This window comes from Pollachius pollachius, assembly GCF_949987615.1.
Source record: "Pollachius pollachius genome assembly, chromosome: 6".
Classification (NCBI taxonomy): Eukaryota; Metazoa; Chordata; class Actinopteri; order Gadiformes; family Gadidae; genus Pollachius; species Pollachius pollachius.
In genome coordinates, this window is record NC_136939.1 from 7,512,828 (window position 1) to 7,534,106 (window position 21,279).

Below are 21,279 nucleotides of genomic sequence, written 5' to 3' on the forward strand. Positions count from 1 at the left end.
ATGGCCTTGTATTTGTTTGGCACTTGATTTCCAAGCCTGCATTCCCTGACACCTTCATGTTTATTGACATGAAAAATGTTGTGGCAGCCTTTTACTTCAACTGTATCCAGGCTCCTCCCTCATACGCTAGATGTGCTGATCCAGTACGTAAGGGAACACCTCAAGCACGTCATGTGTGGGTGTTGGTTCTAGTACACCTTTTTTGCTAAAAAAAAAAACAACTAGTTATGTAACCACTGTACTAGCCCGTGATCTGGAATGATGTCCCGCCACTGTTTCAGACTTTTACAGGGGAGCTGTGTAGGGATCAGTGATGCCAGTAACGTGTTACTTAGTAACGCGTTACTGGCCTCGGACTACTTTTTTCAGTAACGAGTTACTATTTCCAAACCAGTAATCAGATTAAATTTACTCATCAAAGTCACTGTGCGTTACTATTTTTTTTACCGGATCACCGATTGGCGTTGAGAGCGATGGAGTGTGTGTGTGTGTGTGTGTCGGTCTGCCTGTTTGTGTGAGAGTGCGTGTGCGTGTGAAGCGTAAGTCTCCAAAGACTTCAATCTATCAGAGGCGAGTGTCGACCTTGACTCTCCAGAGTCCACGCCACCAGTTGTTATTAGCGGAGGAATTAGTCGCGCGGTGCAGCGTGCGTGTATGTGTGTGTTGCGCTGGAGGGACGGCAGCAGAGAGAGCGCGTGGGAGCCTCTAGTTATCGCCAGAGAACTAAACCCACGGGGAGGTCCGAGCAGCTCGAGCGCTAGAACGCGATGTTTCCGTCAAGCACGTGGAGATGCGTCCGGTGATCGCCCCGTAAAGCGCGCGGTGATATTTTGTCTACGCAAGCGGTTGAAAGCCGTGTGTTACTGTCTGCACCCAGGGCCGTAGCACCAAATTCTGGGCCCTGTATACAAGAGGTAGTGATGCCCCCCCCCCCCCCCCCCCCCGAATTCCCCCTACCAGCCCAAAAAAGTTAGTATTGGCAAGACCGGTTGTAATTTTTTATTTTGAGGCGGCAGGGGGTGTTGTCGCAGCTAAATGTAACTAATAAAGTAACTTGTAATCTTTGTTACTTTTAAAATCAAGTAATCAGTAAAGTAACTAAGTTACTATTTTAAGGAGTAACTAGTAATCAGTAATCTGATTACTTTTTCAAGATAACTGTGGCAACACTGGTAGGGATCGTCTGCTTGTTGAGCAGCAAGATATGTAGCTTACCTTAGGGTCTATGCCTTTGCACAACTTTCATTGAGGACTAATACAAACTACTTAGCCTATTTTTGTTTATTATTAACCTTGCCATGGCGATATTTGTCCCCCACAGGCATCCTGTTTCCCTGCACTATTTTATTGACATGGTTCATCTAGTTTGATTTATTAAAAATGTCCTTTCTAAGAAGGTGCTGCATGAATTAAACAAGCTATTAGGCTTAACACGCATGAGGCATTTCTCTAATTGTGCGAAGATGGATTTCCCATCAACCTTGCCTAATACTCCTTGTGGTTTCTACATTTTTACAGTTATACTTACCTCTGCATTTTTTCTGACAAATCTGTGGAATTCAAACCAGTAGCAATGCACAGGAACGGACATAACTATAAATCCCGGATAACAAACATTGCTTTTGCTTCGAGGTTATTCCAACAGCCGCAGCGATAAGTCTCTCTGCTGACCACAACCTGCTGCTGCACATCCTGACACAGCAAGTTGCCTGGCCGTAGTGTGAGATTGTGTAAGCGACAGCGGCTGGTGCACCTCTGTGTCTCTATGGAACAGAATGGGAGAGGAAAAAACAAACAATGTAGACGCTGTGCAAAGGCCTCTCTGCATGACGGCGCTGAAAGCCTCAATTTGTTCTGCGTTTGAAGTGCGCCCAGTCCGGCCACGCAGCACTATTTCCAGGTCAGCGAATGATGAGGGGGGGGGGGGGGGGGGGGGGCTCTATTAAAATGGGGCCCGAACAATCCAATTTCCCCTCTGTATGGCTGAACATCTCCGTCACTCGCTGGGATCAAATTAGGGTTACATTTATTGTAGTTGTGCATCAAAATATCAGATTGTGAAGTTAGTGTTATGGCTTTTGTGTAAATGCGTTCAAATGAATGATTGTGTAAAATAAATCTGAACCAATGTATTACATTTCAATACAGGTTGGTATCTATAATACCCACCTGTCAATCCAAGTATCCCTCCTGCCATATTTCCTCTTCTTTTTTCTGTATCTGCCCTTCTAGGAGAAAATGTCTTAATTCCTACCTCTCTCCTTCCTACATCAGTTTTTGGATCATGATTTGCAAACTCCTATACAGGCCATGGTAGTGAAGATTAGAAGATTGAGCACTGTAGTCAACCTCTATCTAGAAAAATCATAGAGAATCACAAGCGTTCCTTGAGATTGTATTTACATACCACATCGTAAACAATAAATATAACAAACTAACTAAAATCTTACTGTTTTAATTGTGACAGCCCATGTTAATAGAAAGTGGTATAGATATTTTTCAAGATAGCCGTCCTGCTAACTGGGAACAGCGGCATGCTTTGTCCCCCCCCCTCGTCTAATCGAAACATGAGGCTCCTTTGGCAGAAGCTTGGCCTGCTGGGATACATTCAACTCTCACATAGTTTACATTTTCCTGCCTTGAGTGTTGGAAACTTTCTATACTGTTTCCAGAATGTCTGAGGACGCACAAGAATTAAGCAGTAGTAATCCACTTCTAGACAAAGGTCTTCTGTAGCAGTAGGCCACTGCTAGGAGTAGGAATTACGTAGAAGTAACTCACTGCTAGGAGTAGGAATTATGTAGCAGTAACCTACATCTAGGAGTAGCATTTATATAGCAGTAACTCACTGCTTAAGTAGGACCTATGTAGAAGTAACCCACTGCTAGTAGGACTTATGTAGCAGTAACCCACTGCTAGGAGGACTTATGTAGCAGTAACCCACTGCTAGGACTTATGCAGCAGTAACCCACTGCTAGGAGGACTTATGTAGCAGTAACCCACTGCTAGGACTTACGCAGCAGTAACCCACTGCTAGGAGGACTTATGTAGCAGTAACCCACTGCTAGGACTTATGTAGCAGTAACCCACTGCTAGGACTTATGTAGCAGTAACCCACTGCTAGGAGAACTTATGTAGCAGTAACCCACTGCTAGGACATATGTAGCAGTAACCCACTGCTAGGACTTATGTAGCAGTAACCCACTGCTAGGACTTATGTAGCAGTAACCCACTGCTAGGACTTATGTAGCAGTAACCCACTGCTAGGAGGACTTATGTAGCAGTAACCCACTGCTAGGAGGACTTATGTAGCAGTAACCCACTGCTAGTAGGACTTATGTAGCAGTAACCCACTGCTAGGACTTATGTAGCAGTATACCACTGCTTGGAATTATGTAGCAGTAATCTGTTGCTAGGAATTATGTTGTGGTTTTCCATTGCTAGGGCTTTTGTAGCAACCACCCACTAGGACTTTTTTTTTTTTTGAAGTGTTTGTTCATTTGCGGTGTCCATTCAAAAGGAGAAACGTTCCTCCGGTTTGCCGGCCGATGTTTTTTTTTTTCGTTCTTCCTATTTCCCCTTCTGGTTGGCTGGACTGTCCGAAGGCTTGGTGAGGGAGGTGCGAGGGAGGGAGGAAGAACCCAGGACCAAGCTGACCCACAGTCCTCGGGTGCCGAATCCCCCCGGGAATCCTGCGTAGGATCAGATCGTTTGATTGACTGTACAGTGCCTGCATAGTGTATCGTAAGTGCCTCAAACTGTGTGTGTGTGTGTGTGTCTTTGTGTGTGTGTGTGTGTGTCTTTGTGTGTGTGTGTGTGTGTGTGTGTGTGTGTGTGTGTGTGTGTGTGTGTGTGTGTGTGTGTGTGTATAGATGAGTAGGTAGATAGGTAGGTGATTATTAAGTAGGCCATTGTAAAATAAATATCCTTCTGAACTCACCTGGGGGAATTGTCACTGTGACACACAGTGTCATCTGTCGGTGCCTCTGTCTGCCGGAGGCGTCCGTCTGTCCACTCGACTCCAGCACTGTCCAAGGACCTGAAAGAGCCGAGAGGAAGAACAGGATGTAAGTAAAGGAAGTGTATTATTTTCCAGACAGAAACTCTAGCGTCAGAGGATGACCCTGGTGTCTGGGTCTGGTGGTGATGCAAATCAAATGTGAACCATTGCTCTTCGAATACACTGGGGTGCTTGTTGAGTTTGGACACACCCGAAACAGTAACCCCCATTAAAACTCCCTCAGTGGAACAGATGGTGGTTCAGCAATATCTGTTGTAAAAAATGTGTTGCTGACTCTCGTCACACATGTTGATATTATATATATATACAGTGGGGCAAAAAAGTATTTAGTCAGCCACCAATTGTGCAAGTTCTCCCACTTAAAAAGACGAGAGAGGCCTGTAATTTTCATCATAGGTAAACCTCAGCTATGAGAGACAAAATGAAAAAAAAAATCCAGAAAATCACCTTGTCTGATTTTTTAAGAATTTATTTGCAAATTATGGTGGAAAATAAGTATTTGGTCACCTACAAACCAGCAAGATTTCTGGCTGTCACAGACCTGTAACTTCTTCTTCTTTAAGAGGCTGTTTACCTGTATTAATGGCACATGTTTGAACTCCTTATCAGTATAAAAGACACCTGTCCACAACCTCAAACAGTCACACTCCAAACTCCACTATGGCCAAGACCAAAGAGCTGTCAAAGGACACCAGAAACACAATTGTAGACCTGCACCAGGCTGGGAAGTCTGAATCTGCAATAGGTAAGCAGCTTGGTGTGAAGAAATCAACTGTGGGAGCAATTATTAGGAAATGGAATACATACAAGACCACTGATAATCTCCCTCGATCTGGGGCTCCATGCAAGATCTCACCCTGTGGGGTCAAAATGATCACAAGAACGGTGAACAAAAATCCCAGAACCACATGGGGGGACCTAGTGAATGACCTCCAGAGAGCTGGGACCAAAGTAACAAAGGCTACCATCACTAACACACTACGCCGCCAGGGACTCAAATCCTGCAGTGCCAGACGTATCCCCCTGCTAAAGCCAGTGCATGTCCGGGCCCGTTTGAAGTTTGCTAGAGAGCATTTGGATGATCCAGAACAGGATTGGGAGAATGTCATATGGTCAGATGAAACCAAAATAGAACTTTTTGGTAAAAACTCAACTCGTCGTGTTTGGAGGAGAAAGAATGCTGAGTTGCATCCAAATAACACCATACCTACAGTGAAGCATGGGGGTGGAAACATCATGCTTTGGGGCTGTTTTTCTGCCAAGGGACCAGGACGTCTGATCCGTGTGACGGAAAGAATGAATGGGGCCATGTATCGTGAGATTTTGAGTGAAAACCTCCTTCCATCAGCAAGGGCACTGAAGATGAAACGTGGCTGGGTCTTTCAGCATGACAATGACCCCAAACACACCGCCCGGGCAACGAAGGAGTGGCTTCGTAAGAAGCATTTCAAGGTCCTGGAGTGGCCTAGCAAGTCTCCAGATCTCAACCCCATAGAAAATCTTTGGAGGGAGTTGAAAGTCTGTGTTGCCCAGCGAAGGCCCAAAAACATCACTGCTCTAGAGGAGATCTGCATGGAGGAATGGGCCAAAATACCAGCAGCAGTGTGTGAAAACCTTGTAAAGACTTACAGAAAACGTTTGACCTCTGTCATTGCTAACAAAGGGCATGTAACAAAGTATTGAGATGACCTTTTGTTATTGACCAAATACTTATTTTCCACCATAATTTGCAAATAAATTCTTTAAAAATCAGACAATGTGATTTTCTAGATTTTAAAATTTTGTCTCTAATAACTGAGGTATACCTATGATGAAAATTACAGGCCTCTCTCATCTTTTTAAGTGGGAGAACTTGCACAATTGGTGGCTGACTAAATACTTTTTTGCCCCACTGTATATATAATTTATATATCACACGTGTATGTGCATGTGTGTGCATGCAAGCTTGTGTTTTTGTGTGTCCATACTTCTCTTGAAGTGATTTCTGGCTAGTAGACAGGCTGGAGAGTTAACACTGGTCATGATGTCTGACCTGTGGAAATACGTAGAGAAAGCAAATTTTATAGAGAGATAGACATAGGTAGGCATAGGTATAGATTATAAATTCACTTTGAAGTGGCTCTGGGTCAGTGCACCCATAGCTGAGCACCTGACCATGCAGCATTGTGTTTACATGTGATTATTCTTGTATCTCTCAATGATATTAGTCCACTCATGGCACAAGATAACACACATTTACGCACACATACACATCCATGCACAGTCGCACAAACACACACCATAATATAATAATCCAGTCAGTGGCATGACAAAGTAAACACACGCCCACAATCGCACCCCTGTTTCCTCTCTCTTTTTTGACACGTGTGTGTGTGATGTTATGTTGTTTAAGCCAACGTGTCTTACATAAGACGGTTAGCAGCTGCTGTCTTGTCTAAGGCCACACGTCTTCTATAAGACACAGAGATGGTGTGGTGTGGAACCCAACATCTCAGTGAGAGGCTGGGCTGTTGTGTAACCCCACATGTGTCTACTATAAGACAGTGAGAAGCTGTTCTGTTGGGTAATCTTTTCTGAGATGGTGAGACGGCAGGTTCTCAGTGAGATCTAGGTGAGAGGTTACAGCGGCACTCTGCTGCATTTTTTTATTGCCCCCCCCCCAACACACACATACACATACACTTATATGCAAGAATGCAAGCATACACATGTACACGCACACACACACACACACACACACACACACACACACACACACACAAACACACACACACAAATGCACACAAAGAAGGCAAGATCAAGCTGATCAAACAAATGAACAAACAAACTTTATGAAAGCATGCAAACAATCCAGATCTAGTTCATAAGCCTCTGGAATGCTTCATGAGTCACAGGGCTAGTTTAGCTGGACCCATCGCGGGTGCATCTCACCCAGACATAAAAGGGTTACCCCACAGCTATTTAAGTGCTGGCGGGGCCCACATTTGACCTAGATATTTCGCTCAGGTATCAAACAAACTGCCAAAGTTACATTTCGACAACTAATGAATTTAATCCATCCATCATATTCTTCCCTCCCAACACGTGCGCACACACACACACACACACACACACACACACACACACACACACACACACGCACGCACACACACACAGCAATCCTGACCTGCCTGTTCAGTGGTCTACTGGAAGTTCTTAAACCAATGAAGTGACTTGGCTACGCTAATACCTCTAGCATAATATAAACACATTTACAATATGTTGGATGCAACTTCCACCCAACATTTACTGTAATTTTCATTCGTACTGGAACTGGAACATTTGTTCCTGTCATTAATCTTAAGCATTCAAACTCACATTTGATAATTACTTTTGATTATTCAAATCTATCCTCACAATATAATCAAACGATGAACATGATATTGGAGAATAAGTTCAAGGAGATTCCAAGGTTTTAGGTTGTTCTGTTTCAAGTATTAATCACAGTTTATTAGAGAGACGCCGAGATCGTTTATTGGCCTGTAGCATGTGCCACCGCGACCACTGACATACCATGGCATATGCCGTTCAGGAACGGCATATGCCATTCAGGAACGGCATATGCCGTTTAGGATCGGTAACTGCCGTTCACTGCCGGACTTGCTCCGGTGACGGTAGTTAGCCTAGCCACCTAAACAGGTCTGACTAATCAATAACAGAGATTTAGAGCCTGGCACTTACCGTTCCTGAACGGCATATGCCGTTCCACCTGAACGGCAGTTACCGTTTCTAAACGGCATGCCGTTCAAGGTCGAAACGATCTCGGCCCAACTGGAGAATTATACAAAGTTAAAATGATTAATGATGATTAAGCATTGGCTTTGGTTATCTCACAAATAGCCTTATAAGAGAAGATAATGGAACACAAATAATAACAATAACCTTAGTGAGGTTATAGTATAATGTTGCTTGACCTTCCATTGTGGTCCTTTTCATTAGTAAAATGAGACAAATACGAAAACATTATAATCAAGAAAGATGACGTCATTCATTTCTCCACAGGTGACTTGGCTATTGCCTCAAAGTAAACAAATAATTATAAATATTCAATAAAGTTACTGACCGGTCTCGCAATGTGCCCAAGAACCAATGTGTTTGTATAGTTGATCGTTATGCTGCAGCATTATCAAGGTTCAAGGTTCAAGGTTAGAGGTGCTTTATTGCTATATTATAATTACAGAAGCAGTTGCTGGCAATGCAATTCTTGAGTCTCAGGCTCCTTCAACAGTGCAATATAAAAATATAAAGTATAAGAGAAACACGTAAAGACAAGTAAAGAGAGCTGAGACCTAAATAAACAAAAATAAATAAATTGCAGGTGTGAAATGATAAGTCATTGTTATACAGATGTCGACTGTTATAAAGTGGCATAGTGGTGAGCTAAGTAGCTCAGGAGTTCAACAGTCTATTAGGGTTAGGGTTAGCGTTAACCCTTAGGGTTAGGGTTAACCCTTAGGGTTAGGGTTAACCCTAACCCCTATGCTATTCTGCCGCAGCAGGGGTTCTTCCGGTAGCCAGGCAACCAAAAATTTAACAGTATTCAGTTTCCAAATTCTGATGAAATGTGCTTGTTGTTGTCGGGCAGCCAATGTATTAAGGTCAAAGAAAAACTTGCATTCCACAAGTTAAAGTCTGAAAGGAGAACACACACTAGAAACAGTCTTACACACATAATTCATTGACCAGCATAATTTAATCAAACAGCTCCTTCTTTAAAGATTTCAGTTTAAAAGTACCAGGCGGGGAGAGATGGTGAGTACGGCTATATTTAAAACTGAAATCTTATAGTGCCGTTTACCTTACCTCCCAACGGTTCCCCCAGCTGGGTGGTTCCGTGCTGTGATCAGACTGGATCTACCGACGCTCACACGTCCAGGGAGAGCCGGTGAACCAAACCCCCGGGCTGTTCACCACGTCGGCTGGTCTGCTCTCCAATGAACCCTGTGGCTGGGATGGATGCTGGGTGGAGGGATAGACCAGCGTAGGGATCGCAGAGATGAGATGTGAGCAAGCGGAGAGACGCGTCCGTCTTTTTGCCTGAGAGCATAACTTTGACCTCAGTGGAGTGCACATGCTCTTCCCTGTAGACATGCTCACCCCCACAAATCCGCTCTTACACTCACGCACACACGCTTAAACAAATACACACATGCTTACACACACACACACACACACACACGCTTACACACACACACGCATGCACGCACACACACGCGCGCACACACACACACACACACACACACACACACACACACACACACACACACACAAACACATCATCCTTGAATTGTTAACTGAGAAAGAAGCCTCTCTCCCAATACCTTCCTCTTGTCCTGCACTCACTCCTTCTTTCTTTTCTTGCCTATATGTCCCTTCGGGGATTGCAAAAGCACCATCTTATTTTTCTTTCTCTCTCCTTTCACCTTCAATCCTATCATAAACTACTCAGATAACTGTAATTGAGTTTCTTTTTCATGTAATTGTAGTTTTTTTTTAAATCTTAACACTTAAAATTGCCCTACATATATAATTAATTTGGTCATGAGTCGTTTGTTTAGTCAAACTACATTTGTTGTTAATTCGGAAAACCACACTGAAAGAATAAAAAGCCAAAAGACCTTCACCTTTCGTTGGAACCAGTGGAAAATGCCAGTGTGTGTCCTCCTCCAGCATCAATTAACTGATAGTAATCTGTATCTGTGGTGGCATTTTGAAATGCCATCCCTCTTTAAATGTTTTAGCGTTGACACTGAGCTCCAACCAAGGGGAAGTCAATGAATTAGTCATAGACTTTGGCAAACTTTTGAATCTTGTACACAATAATACATTTGATGGGGTGAAGAATTATGAAACGCCTGGATAAAGTCCCTGCGCGCCATCTAGTGGCCATCGAGGGAGAATAGCTCTGTCGCTCCAACTGTTGGAATCTGGAATATAATCTTTTTTTTTTTCAGGAGCATATATAACCCCATAGGGGCTTATTACACTCACTTATAATTAAAGCATAACTATTATAGGCCTAAACGCATTCATAATTATAACAGCAGAGTAAATTGTGGATTTACAAATGATGAAAGAGCTTACCATTTACATGCAACTTCATGGGACGAAATGGCTGGTGTTCAAATGTATTTCCCTGAACAACTTGTCTGTTTATGCTCCATTGTCCAGTACGAGCTAAACAGGGATGTTTTTTTTCACCAATCTTACCATTTGAGGCCTTACCGTTAGCCTATGATATGTGGCTGAAGTCGATTTAACAGAACACAATTGTTTATCAAACTAATTTCTTCATCTGTCCATCATTTCCCAGCCCAGTTCATCAGCGTACAGGTGAGGTCTAAAAGAGAGATATTAAATCATCATTTCAATTTACCTCGTCACAATTATTGGATACTTATTTACAATTTCGACGTACCGAGTCATTTTAATGTAGGTTTTTCCATCATTTTTCAGGTTTTCGTCGGGCCGAAATTTTCTTCCATTCTATCTAATCTGCAATAACACCATAAATGATAATAACACTATCAAGGCGTTATCTCAACATAAAAACATAGAAACACCAAATTGAAAGTGCTGATCATCACATTTGAGCATCAACAGTTTGGGGCGGGAGTTCAGAGCTGAACTTCTCAAAGTGGGAGTCGCTGTAAAAAAGGAACGCTCAACAAACTTCCGGTCGCTTGTGTTCCTGTTTGCACTAAACCCACAGGCTAACGTTTTGGGACAACTTTTGTGTCATTTTAAGAAAAACTAGGTTTCGGAGGAGTTATGCAAGACGAAGTCAATTGCAGGCTGGGCGTTTCGAGGGAATAACAGGTATGCCTCCCTGTTGTTGAGCGTGCTTCATCCTTTATTGTTCAGTAGCCGGCTAACGTTTCTATTCTGCATAACTGATCGCTAACCGTTAGCAAGGCCATCTGCTAGCAACTGAGCTCCTATGGACGACCTTGTGTTTGTTGATGAATGAGCGCGATGTAAATATTTTATTAATTCAAATCAAATGAATGGCCGGAGACTATGCATATATGTTGTCAATCATCTATCTTTGTTTTAACTGGTTAGAATAAGTCCTTATTTTCACCGACACTGTTGCTGTCAGCACCTGCCACTCAAGATTCCCCCGCCCCAGCGCGTTCAGCCAATCGGAACATCTTTCCACTAGATTGACTTCACTTTCAGCCAATGGAAAGCTCCCTAATCTATGACATTCCTTACATCAACGTTTAATCGAGCTGGCTTCTCTTTCCGGCGCAGTGCTCTGTGGATGCTGATGCTGAGGACGCCTGTATCCAGTAGAATCAGTTGACCAAGGCTTGCCAAGATGTTACATTTCTTGAGGCTGCAGCATTATGTCTGCGTGTATGTTTATGTTTATCTCGGCCTCCTACTTTTGTTTTTCACCGGCCTGCAGCAGGTAGACGCAGCTGCTGTAACGGAGATGGCCAATTTAAATTGGAAACCGTTCATTTACGGAGGGATGGCCTCGATTGTCGCAGAATTCGGTACGTGATGCACAAAAGCATTCGCACTAGCTGTTTTTCATGCTAAGATTATATTTTGGTAATGCCTACCATACATATACAATTAATCATCACCTTGTATTTTATAGCATCGCAGATTAGCAGAGAACCCAATACTTATACTGCAGTTGATTTGAAGTACTTAACGGGATAATTGACCATGGTACATCACACATTTGAATTGCAGTTTGAGCTTGGAGTTGTTATAATGTCATAGCATTGCATACATATTTTCTTCAATAAGGTTATACAAGACATAAGACTACAGTTTATAATTACATTTATTATATTGTTTATAAGTGTTAAATGTTTTTTATTTATATTTTGTGTGAAGGCCCTTGTATTCTTACCCCATCACAACTTTTGATCAAAAGTAATTGTGTCGCTTGTAATGTGACTACTGTTAAGGTTATGTTGTTTTGGTACAGTTCTACAAACATAAATGTATTCTTGTAATGCAAGATGCCAGCAAAGATGCTTGCCAGCAAATAATTCACTAGCTCCTCTTGTTTCATATACGTTACATTATTCATACATACATACATACATACATACATACATACATACATACATACATACATACATGAATGTATACACACAAAGTTTAAAGTTCATTCACGGCTATGGTTTCCCTCCACAGGTACGTTTCCCATTGACTGTACCAAGACGAGGCTACAGGTCCAGGGTCAGGCCCAGTACATGGAGGTGCGCTACAAGGGGATGTTCCATGCCCTCTACAGGATCGGCAAGGAGGAGGGCATCAAGGCACTCTACTCAGGGTGATCATTCAACCTTTTTGCCCATGAAACATCTATCTACTTCTAGTTAAAATAATGCCAAAAACCTTGTCACAGGTTTCGAGGACTAGCTCTGGAGGAATCCTATGATCGCTTAATGTCTTAAAATCATCCCAGTCCCCTGCTGGCATTGGTTGTTCTACTCCGGTGTCCGTCTACGGCTAAAATTATACCCAGGGTCTGACCACACATGGTGATTATACCAGAGATAATATACCACATCAAGTCTGAGGTCCGTTCAGGTCAAACTCACTGACCGGTGCATCTTGTTAAAGTCATCAAGGGGCCGGAAGGGGAGACGTGTTTACCAAAATAAGTTCATGAGCGTGTGAGCCGATAGGATTTTCAGATGTTCGTTCGCAGGCTGTGTCAACACACAAAACGTCTTGCACAAACAAGCTTATAATGAACAAGCTCATAGGCAAATACAGTAACGTTTACATCTCAACAATGAAATCTTAAAGATGATTTCATTACAATCATGCATGTTTAGGACATGGTGAATGGTTGATGATAAACTACAACAAGGCAAGAGGAATACGAAGCAGTACAAAAATGATAGTTTTACCCCGGGATATTTGTTATGATATCTTATTGTTTGCAGTACTTTCAATAGCCAACCTATTGCTATTGGATTTTTCCAAAATAGGACTCTGATGTAACTCTACCTTCAGCTTCCTGCTGTTAGTTGATCACTCATATCAGTAGGATGTCGGGTTTGTGGTGGAGCGTTGATATCAATTTTGGATGCAAAATTCCATCCTTATTATATTACCGACCCATAGGCAAATGATGACCAAACATTTCTGGCTTGTTCCCACCTGCTTGTGTCTGCGCATGATCAGGGCTACACATTGAGGTGGACTACTGGGGTGTACAAGTGCAATGTTTGTCACATTAAATCAAGATCAAGATCTTTTACCAGCCAGAAGTTAATTTTAAGTAAATTTTCATTGACATTTCAGGGATTTACCTGCAAGTATATCACATCATGAAGGGCTTATACGCACTTTCTCTTGACAGGATTTCCCCGGCGCTGCTGAGACAAGCTTCGTACGGGACAATCAAGATCGGAACGTACAACACCCTCAAGAGACTGTTTGTCACCAATCCTGAAGGTATGTTCCTTTTCCTTCAAGTGACAAGCATCTTAAGGATAACTCTGGAAACGATGCATATACAGGGTACCTGCTAAGTTGTTAAAAATATAAATAAGGCTTTATCTCGAGACCTTCAAAGGCATTCAAATCTTTTATATCATTTGCATACGTCTTAAATAATTCTTGTGACGGTTGGGAGTGTAAAAATTACAAACCTAAGGCCCATAAATGTGCAACTTTGATGCATTTTTATGTGAAATAGATATTTATGTGCCTGCCGCGGCATGCACAAGCTGTGTTGACCCCTGCACTAGGGAGAAAAGCAGCACTGCTGGGATAAACGGACAGAATTAGAAGAAAGAACAACACAAATAAATGCATAGACTCTAGATTGAGGACTGAACTAGCGGGACTAGGACTTAATTTATATTTAGCGGTATTAAAAAGGTATAAAAAATAATTAAATTGAACATTAAAGTAAATGTTCTGCCTCTTTGGAAACCTCTCTGGTAAAAATTGGAATCAAGGCACAGCTTACTGCTTTGGGTGGCTGTTGAAGATCTTCACAAGCTCTCACAGGGTGTTAACACGATCTGGATTATCGCTGCTTATTGATTTGCGTGCTGCTTAGTCTCACAAATCAACACTTGGATTGATATCTAAATTCTGATGGCAGATGAGCTCAAATCTGGGTAAACAATGTGGTTTCAATTTCTTTCTATTAATTTTTGATGAGAATAATCATGGTGCTGGAGGGGGTCTGTAATCTCAAGTGGCTAACAAAAACTGGTCCAGCAGTAGTAAACTGTAAAAAAGTGACCAACGTTTTCAAATCAACACCGTGTAGACTGGCCAATATAGAACATGTAGATATCCACTTCTGATGGCTTCAGCTGTCCGTTCGTTTTCTTCGGTAGAATATCTCTGTAACCAAGAAAACGAGGCGCATCTCTGCCCCTTGCAGTGTCTGGTTTCCGAGGCTCTGTGCGGCCTCTGAAGTTCCGCTATAGGGCTTGTACATCAGAATGCATCATAGGATGTTTGGTTGACGATACTCTGCCATATTGAGAGGACTCAAGAGAGTTGTATTACTGTCAAATCCTAAATCAACGTAAATATACCATAACCTAGGCCAATGAAAACTTTGTTTTGGTTTTAGGTCTCCCGGGAGAAACGCTGTGGCAGTTTCAAACACAGCAATGTCTCCCCATAATGAGAAATTATTTCACAATCCTACAAAAGGCTACAATGCTACTAAAATGGAGACAGCCATTTTAGTAGCCTCATATAAGGTGCTGCCAGACAAACTGAGCTTCCAGAGCCCAAACTCTTTGCATATTCTGCTGGTGCAGCACGGTTACTGCACGAAGGAGGCATTGGTCTGTGGCTCGTGTCTCTGGTTCATTGTGACATGATAATGGAAGCCATAAAGGACGGGCCCCTGAGATCATGAGGAGGGTTAAATGGTGGTTTTCAGTGTAAGCATACTCACAGAAACCACAGCCTAAGCGGTTCCTCTTCTAATAGAGTCAGTGTGGTGTTTGCACTCAATCCTGCATGACGGATATGGGTTTAAGTTGAACGTTGGAAAGAGGATGGTGAATTAGTTCAAAGCAAAAAAATATGAAGTGAAGTAATTATTTATTTTAATATTTGATTCGGTCTCTGTTTGGACACCGTGTTACACTACTTACATTATCTACCAAAGCCACTAGGGGGGGTTAGCGTTCTTCCATTTTGGTGCGTTAATTTAATTGTCATCCTAATCATAACATATAGAAAACCTAAACACTGTTTCAATATTTCCTTTCAAAATTGCCTGAATTGGAAGAATGAAATCTTCATGGGGTTTGAGTGTGAGTGCGTGCGTGTGCGTGCGCATGTGCGTGCGTTGGCTAAACGTGTAGCCGGTGTCTTCCCTGGCAGATGAAACCATGGTGATCAACGTGTTCTGTGGGGTGGTTTCCGGAGTGCTGTCATCCTCCATGGCCAATCCCACCGACGTCCTCAAGGTCATTCTCCAGTCTCTTCATTACATTTACAAACTGCATTGTGGAGGAATGGGAGGCTTCTTGGGCTGTTACACTGTGGTAGTTTCAACAGCAATGGAACAGAAACACTAGACAGTAGGCTAGAAAGAGTTTCATCTATTATACACGTGTCGTGGGATGAACAGCAATGATCTTCAGTCTCCATAATGGCAACATATTTCGTGTAATAATTTGGTTGTAACTTTTGATATTGATGATTTGATTAGTTACACAATTAATATTGCTGTATCGAAAGCGTTGTTTTCACATGCATGTTAGTGAATATATTAGTTTTAACTTGAATAATCGCCACTTTTTTATGGGACTCCATCCTCATGATCACGATGCGCTCTGCCTGGTCCGTTTCAGATCCGCATGCAGGCCCAGGGCAGCTTGCTCCAGGGCAGCATGATCTCCAACTTCGTCAACATCTACAAGACGGAAGGCACCAGGGGGCTATGGAGGGTGAGTTGTGTTCGGGATCCGATCAAAAACAAACGCTCAGGAAGTTAAAACAAAACCCAATGTTTGAACCTGGATTGATCTGGCGTCATGACGATGTGGTCCCATGGGTGTTCCCTTCTCCCCAGGGGGTGATTCCCACGGCCCAGCGGGCGGCCATCGTCGTCGGGGTGGAACTCCCCGTCTATGACATCACGAAGAAGCACCTTATCAGCTCGGGCACGATGGGAGACACCATTTTGACGCACTTCATGTAAGCATTGTATTTCGGTGTTCCAACTGCTGATCTCCAAGTGTTAATGGTTCATGAATAGGTAGGCAGAGGATTCAACCTATGCTACGTAGCACGGCGACTTCAACCGTGCTTTGACATTCTTGAGGATTTTGAGCTGCTGCAATGACGGAACAACCTTGAACTAAACATTGACCAATCCATTTGGTTCAAAGTGGACTTTAGATGAAAAGTAGTTATTTTTACTAATTCTGGCATATTTACAAGGTGTTTTTTAAACGACAATGTTCATAAATATGCATGGTCCCTAACAAATCAATCAATAAATAAAACATAAATAATTGGTTGTAATAGCGCCCTTGAGCCACATTATTTAAAAGTGATCCCTCACTTGGGTAAGTGTACCTGCTTCACGGTGGGGGGGCGCCTTATATCTGCTTCACCACAGCTCCAGCTTCACGTGCGGCCTGGCCGGGGCGGTGGCGTCCAACCCGGTGGACGTGGTGCGCACGCGCATGATGAACCAGCGCGCCCTGTCCGGAGGCCCCGCCTACAAAGGCACGCTGGACGGCGTGATGCAGACGTGGAAGAACGAGGGCTTCTTCGCCCTCTACAAGGGCTTCTGGCCCAACTGGCTGAGGCTGGGCCCCTGGAACATCATCGTATCCTTACCGGCTCGCCTCGGGGGCGGCTCTGAGGCGGTTGTGTGGTAGGATGGGGAAGGGGCTCAGTCTGTCTGGCTTTGGTTTAGAACGTGTGGGCTAACGGGACGAGCATGCAGGCTGGCTCGAAGGACTTCTTCCTAGCCGCTATGCGAATTTAGATCCTAGAGCTTAGATAACGGCCCTTATTTGTAAATGTTAAATTTGGATAATGACAAATAATATTAGTAAAGACAATAATGTGTAGGTTTATATATTTTATTTTATTTTATTATTGTTTAATGTCAGAATGAGTAAGATGGAGCCCCTACCAGTTGCTAGGCGGGAGACTTTCAGAATTCAAAAAACTCTAACAGTTGTGTCCCCTCTAATTGGCTGTTCAACTGTGTGACTCAAACTAGCGTAGCTAGACTGGCTGGGCGGGGTTTTGGGAGTGTCAGTGAGATTCTTGTTAACAAAGGGAAAGGTACGGCTGGCTAGACTTTGCTGTTTATCTATGCGAGTTGTGATTTCATCGCTAACATTATTTCAGTCATTATCGATCAGCACTGACCACCGATATGTCAAGGTCATTTAAATCAACGACGTGCTTAAATGTCACACATTGCGACTACGAAAAAAAAAGGAAAAATGTGGAATATCAGTGCTTAGTACACATTCACCATCCGAAATGCGCCACGGCGTATGACCTTTGGACCTTGACAAACGTGCCCCCAGTTCTTCATCACCTTCGAGAAGCTGAAGCAGATGCCGTTGTAACGCCGGCCTGTGGTCGGACACTCCTTTTTAACCATGAAGCCTACAGCCTGCCAGGGCCTCAGAAGCAGATGCCCTGGTAGAGCCGGGCTGGGCGGGACTCTCCTTTTTAACCATGAAGCGCGACTGTTTGTTAACGTGTTGGGTGCGTGTGTAAGGAGCAGAACCACTGGCATGTTCCTGATGTTGGCCCCCCAACCCCCAACGAATCCCCCCCCCCCCCCCCCCCCCCCCCCCCCACCACACTCTCGATAAACACCAGCGCCTGCACGCACCCCCACCCCCCCAAAACGACACGTTGACAAAGCGTCTGCTTTTGTGTTTACCTTCTCATCACTTCTTTGTATTTATGTGTGCGGTGGTTTGAAAGCGGTGCAATACTAGAGAGCGTTTGTCATTTGTTTTTCACTCTTATCATTGTCGGCAAACACTGAGCAGGCAGCTGAGGGTCTGGCTGACTAGAGGACGCCGTCCCAGAGCGGACTAGATGGGTTTATTCACCGCTGCAAAGCCCGCCCCGCTAGTTGTAGTGTTTTTCCGTTTGGCTGACCAAAGGGCTTGTCTGCTTTGGTTTGGGTTTACTTGACGTCTTGGCATTAGCTTTATGTCAAGTATTTTATGAATGTACTTTGTTTTTAATTTTTTTTTATAGTTACAATTTAGGAACGGGTTCTTGGCAACCGCTCTTAGAGACGCAAAAGTGTGTGAACGGTAAAAGCTGTTTGTATAGACAAACTTTGTTTGGTGTGTGTGTGTTTGTGTTTGTGTGTGTGTGTGTGTGTGTGTGTGTGTGTGTGTGTGTCCTGGCCAGTACCTGATTGCATGCCATGTGCCATGGAGTGTTTTGCACTTTAAACAAACTGTTGTTGAACTCTGAGACTCTTGACACATAGGTGACCACTGAAAGATTCAAGATTCATCAGGTGTGTCCCTCCCACTCTTCGCCATAGTGACATGCGGTGGGTGGGTGTGGTTCTGGCAACAGTTGCGATTGGTGTTGCAAACTGACAGTTTTCCCACTATCTTTTCTGTAGAACCGACAAGACATTCCCACAAAGCTGTATACCCTTACTCCCGAAAGCCAAATTCCGACCAGTTTTGGTTGTTACCATTTCCGATGGTGTTAACCATCGGAAATCCTGATATTCATTTTTTATGTGAAATTATGATTTGTAGTTTTACTACTAATATTGCTAAAATGATCAATGAACAATCATACATTTCAGTTATAGTTTCTGAAAAAAAAAAAGACAAGGCAACGTCAGTGTCAAGACATGGCTTGACATTGGGATATTAGATAGATTAAACAAATTGAGGCTCTCTGTGAGCCTATAAATATACCGATGCAATTATGCATTCATCATGATTTGTCTTAAACTCCTTAAATTCCTTATATGACCAACCCAGAATCCTTACCAAAGCAGCCTACAACTGCAATAGACTTATTTGTAGCCTTTTAAGTCACATCTTCTGTGTCCCTCATTGGTAATACCATTGTGTTGCGAGGTGGGGATCCACCTGCTGTGTAGATGACGTCTAAACATGGATGCAGTTCATTCAATTCTGATTCTAAGCACTTGTGCATAGGATGCACATAGCATACCCCGGTGCATCGGACAGATTCGCACGAGCTTCAGTTCCCATCCGTTACTTGCCAAAAATCATACAGAGTTAAGAAGTGCTGAGTTTCGGACCGCAGCATTATTCTGCTGTCGTCCCCATTAGCATTGACTCTGTTCTCCACCCACACGTATAACTGGATGACGCAGGGTATTAAGATGAACTTTGCATATACAAATATTTCTGTGTGTAGTCTTGCCAAATTTCAAAAAGGTCAGTATTGAGTGTCAAGGTGTGCAGTTAGAAACGAAGGCAGAGACTGCCTCTAGCTGAGGATTATTGTTTTATTTTCTTCCTGGTTCTGGGGCTCCAATACGTTAGCCTGGTGATCATGATGATCACGTGACCTCACATTCTGAGGTCATGTGATCCGCATGCTCTCCAAGCTACCCATATGTAAAGCGCCTTGGGTCCTGAGGGCTATACAAAAGGGAATAGTGTATTATAACTATAAACAAAAATTCGGTTCATATATAATAATTACTTCCACCTTTTAACTGTAACCAAACAAAAACATGACAACTTAAGAATGTGAATCTTCCTTGTTACTGATTGTTCGGGTCAACATCTTTTTTTATTGGTTTTATGTTGCAGTTGCTCCTTTTTGAAGTCATTTTTAAAGAACTTTTCTTTTTATGATTACTGTTTGTATCATGTTGCTTCGAGAACAACTTTCAGTCCTGCCGGTATTTCTGAGACGGCCCTTCTTCCCCGTAGATGCAGACTAGAGACCTCTCTGATCTCTTTCACACAGAAAATATATTATTTAGCCTGAGGTCTGAATATGTGTTACCTCATTGGAGCCTACACTTGACTTGCTTCCTGCTTTAGTCTCATCACTATTGGATAAGAACATTTCATTGTGCTCTTACCCAGCCTCTTGGGATTTCTCCACTGCTTTCATGTTATGTCACCTAGTTATTCGTTTACACATCCTTTCGCAAAGAAACGACTTCAGGCTAATATAGAACATGAATAAATTAGGTAATAACGAATTGGTTATAGGAGTGTCTCCATGTTAAGGCAACACTTTTCTATCAGGTTTAACCAAGTCAAGTTCAGTTATGGTCAGCTGCCCTCATCAATTGTATGTCCTGTGCATCCTTACACACATGCACACACTTGAGATGACTGGTGTGTCAGGATGAGCAGCATACATTTCTGTTGTGCCAAATTCAACAGACATGCTCCTAGAAAGAGCATATCTGATTATACTTAGCAAATGGAAAATATTTTTAAACAAATGTTCCCTAATTATTTGGCTGACGCAATTGTGCATACTATAATGGTGGCATTTGTGTTTAGTGTTGTGCAAACAGCTGTTTGTTGTCTTGGCTTCTTATATTTTGTAGATTTTCTATGATTTGATTGATAATTGGCAATACACTGACTTCAACCAGTCCTTTAACATTTTTTTTAAATGTTTTTAATGTTTTATCAAAGCTTGATTTGTGTAAGAAGGTGTATACTTGTGCAGTACCTGGAGATTTAAACCAAAATGGATACACGTGCAGATTATTGTTGACATGGCAATTGTGGGAGGAAGGTTGCGTGTACAAAATGTACAGTCCTGGGGCTTGCCTTTCTGTCCCGCAAAATCCAGGATCTTATTTTTCACGTTGCACATAATGTTTTTATTTGTTTTTTAGACTTGTCTTTAAAGTGTACATTCAGTTCATCATAAAATGTCTGTTTTAAATATTATTTAAATGTGGCGTTGGGCAAATATATTTGCTTTGGTTTTACAATAGGTACTTTTTAATTTGTAGTCTTTTTCAGATTACAGAACTTTGTATTTATTGTGTACTTCACTGGAAAACCCACGTTTATGAATGTGATCTGATTGCATTCTTTAAATGATTCTGATAACTGATTGGTATCGATTGTTTTCCATGTATGTGTATGTCTACCCTACCGATCCAAATCGAATTAGTTTGTCCAAACAAAAGGTGTGATCATTTAGTCATTTTCTCTTTTACAATTGGATTACTCTAGTGCTGTCTCTTTATTCTACCACACCTCTTTGACAACAAACAT

General features: G+C 42.6%; 1 protein-coding gene across 1 annotated transcript; it reads left to right on the forward strand.

Annotated features, from left to right (window-relative positions):
• The first annotated feature begins 10,742 nt into the window (after positions 1-10,742).
• On the forward strand, positions 10,743-17,741 carry slc25a14 (solute carrier family 25 member 14). The gene is made up of 9 exons (XM_079738376.1): positions 10,743-10,879; positions 11,475-11,565; positions 12,224-12,362; positions 13,404-13,498; positions 15,407-15,492; positions 15,880-15,975; positions 16,101-16,225; positions 16,653-16,866; positions 17,584-17,741. The coding sequence occupies exons 2-9, from the start codon at positions 11,502-11,504 to the stop codon at positions 17,623-17,625; spliced, it is 861 nt and encodes a 286-aa protein (XP_079594502.1). The 5' UTR covers positions 10,743-10,879; positions 11,475-11,501; the 3' UTR covers positions 17,626-17,741.
• The last annotated feature ends 3,538 nt before the right edge of the window (positions 17,742-21,279 follow it).

What these genes read in the sequence shown, in the direction of transcription:
- slc25a14 (XM_079738376.1), top strand. Translation starts at nt 11,502, where the DNA reads ATGGCCAATTTAAATTGGAAACCGTTCATTTACGGAGGGATGGCCTCG. An exon ending in CTCGATTGTCGCAGAATTCG is followed by an intron (nt 11,566 to 12,223) that starts GTACGTGATGCA and finishes TTCCCTCCACAG; the next exon opens with GTACGTTTCCCATTGACTGT. An exon ending in ATCCCACCGACGTCCTCAAG is followed by an intron (nt 15,493 to 15,879) that starts GTCATTCTCCAG and finishes GGTCCGTTTCAG; the next exon opens with ATCCGCATGCAGGCCCAGGG.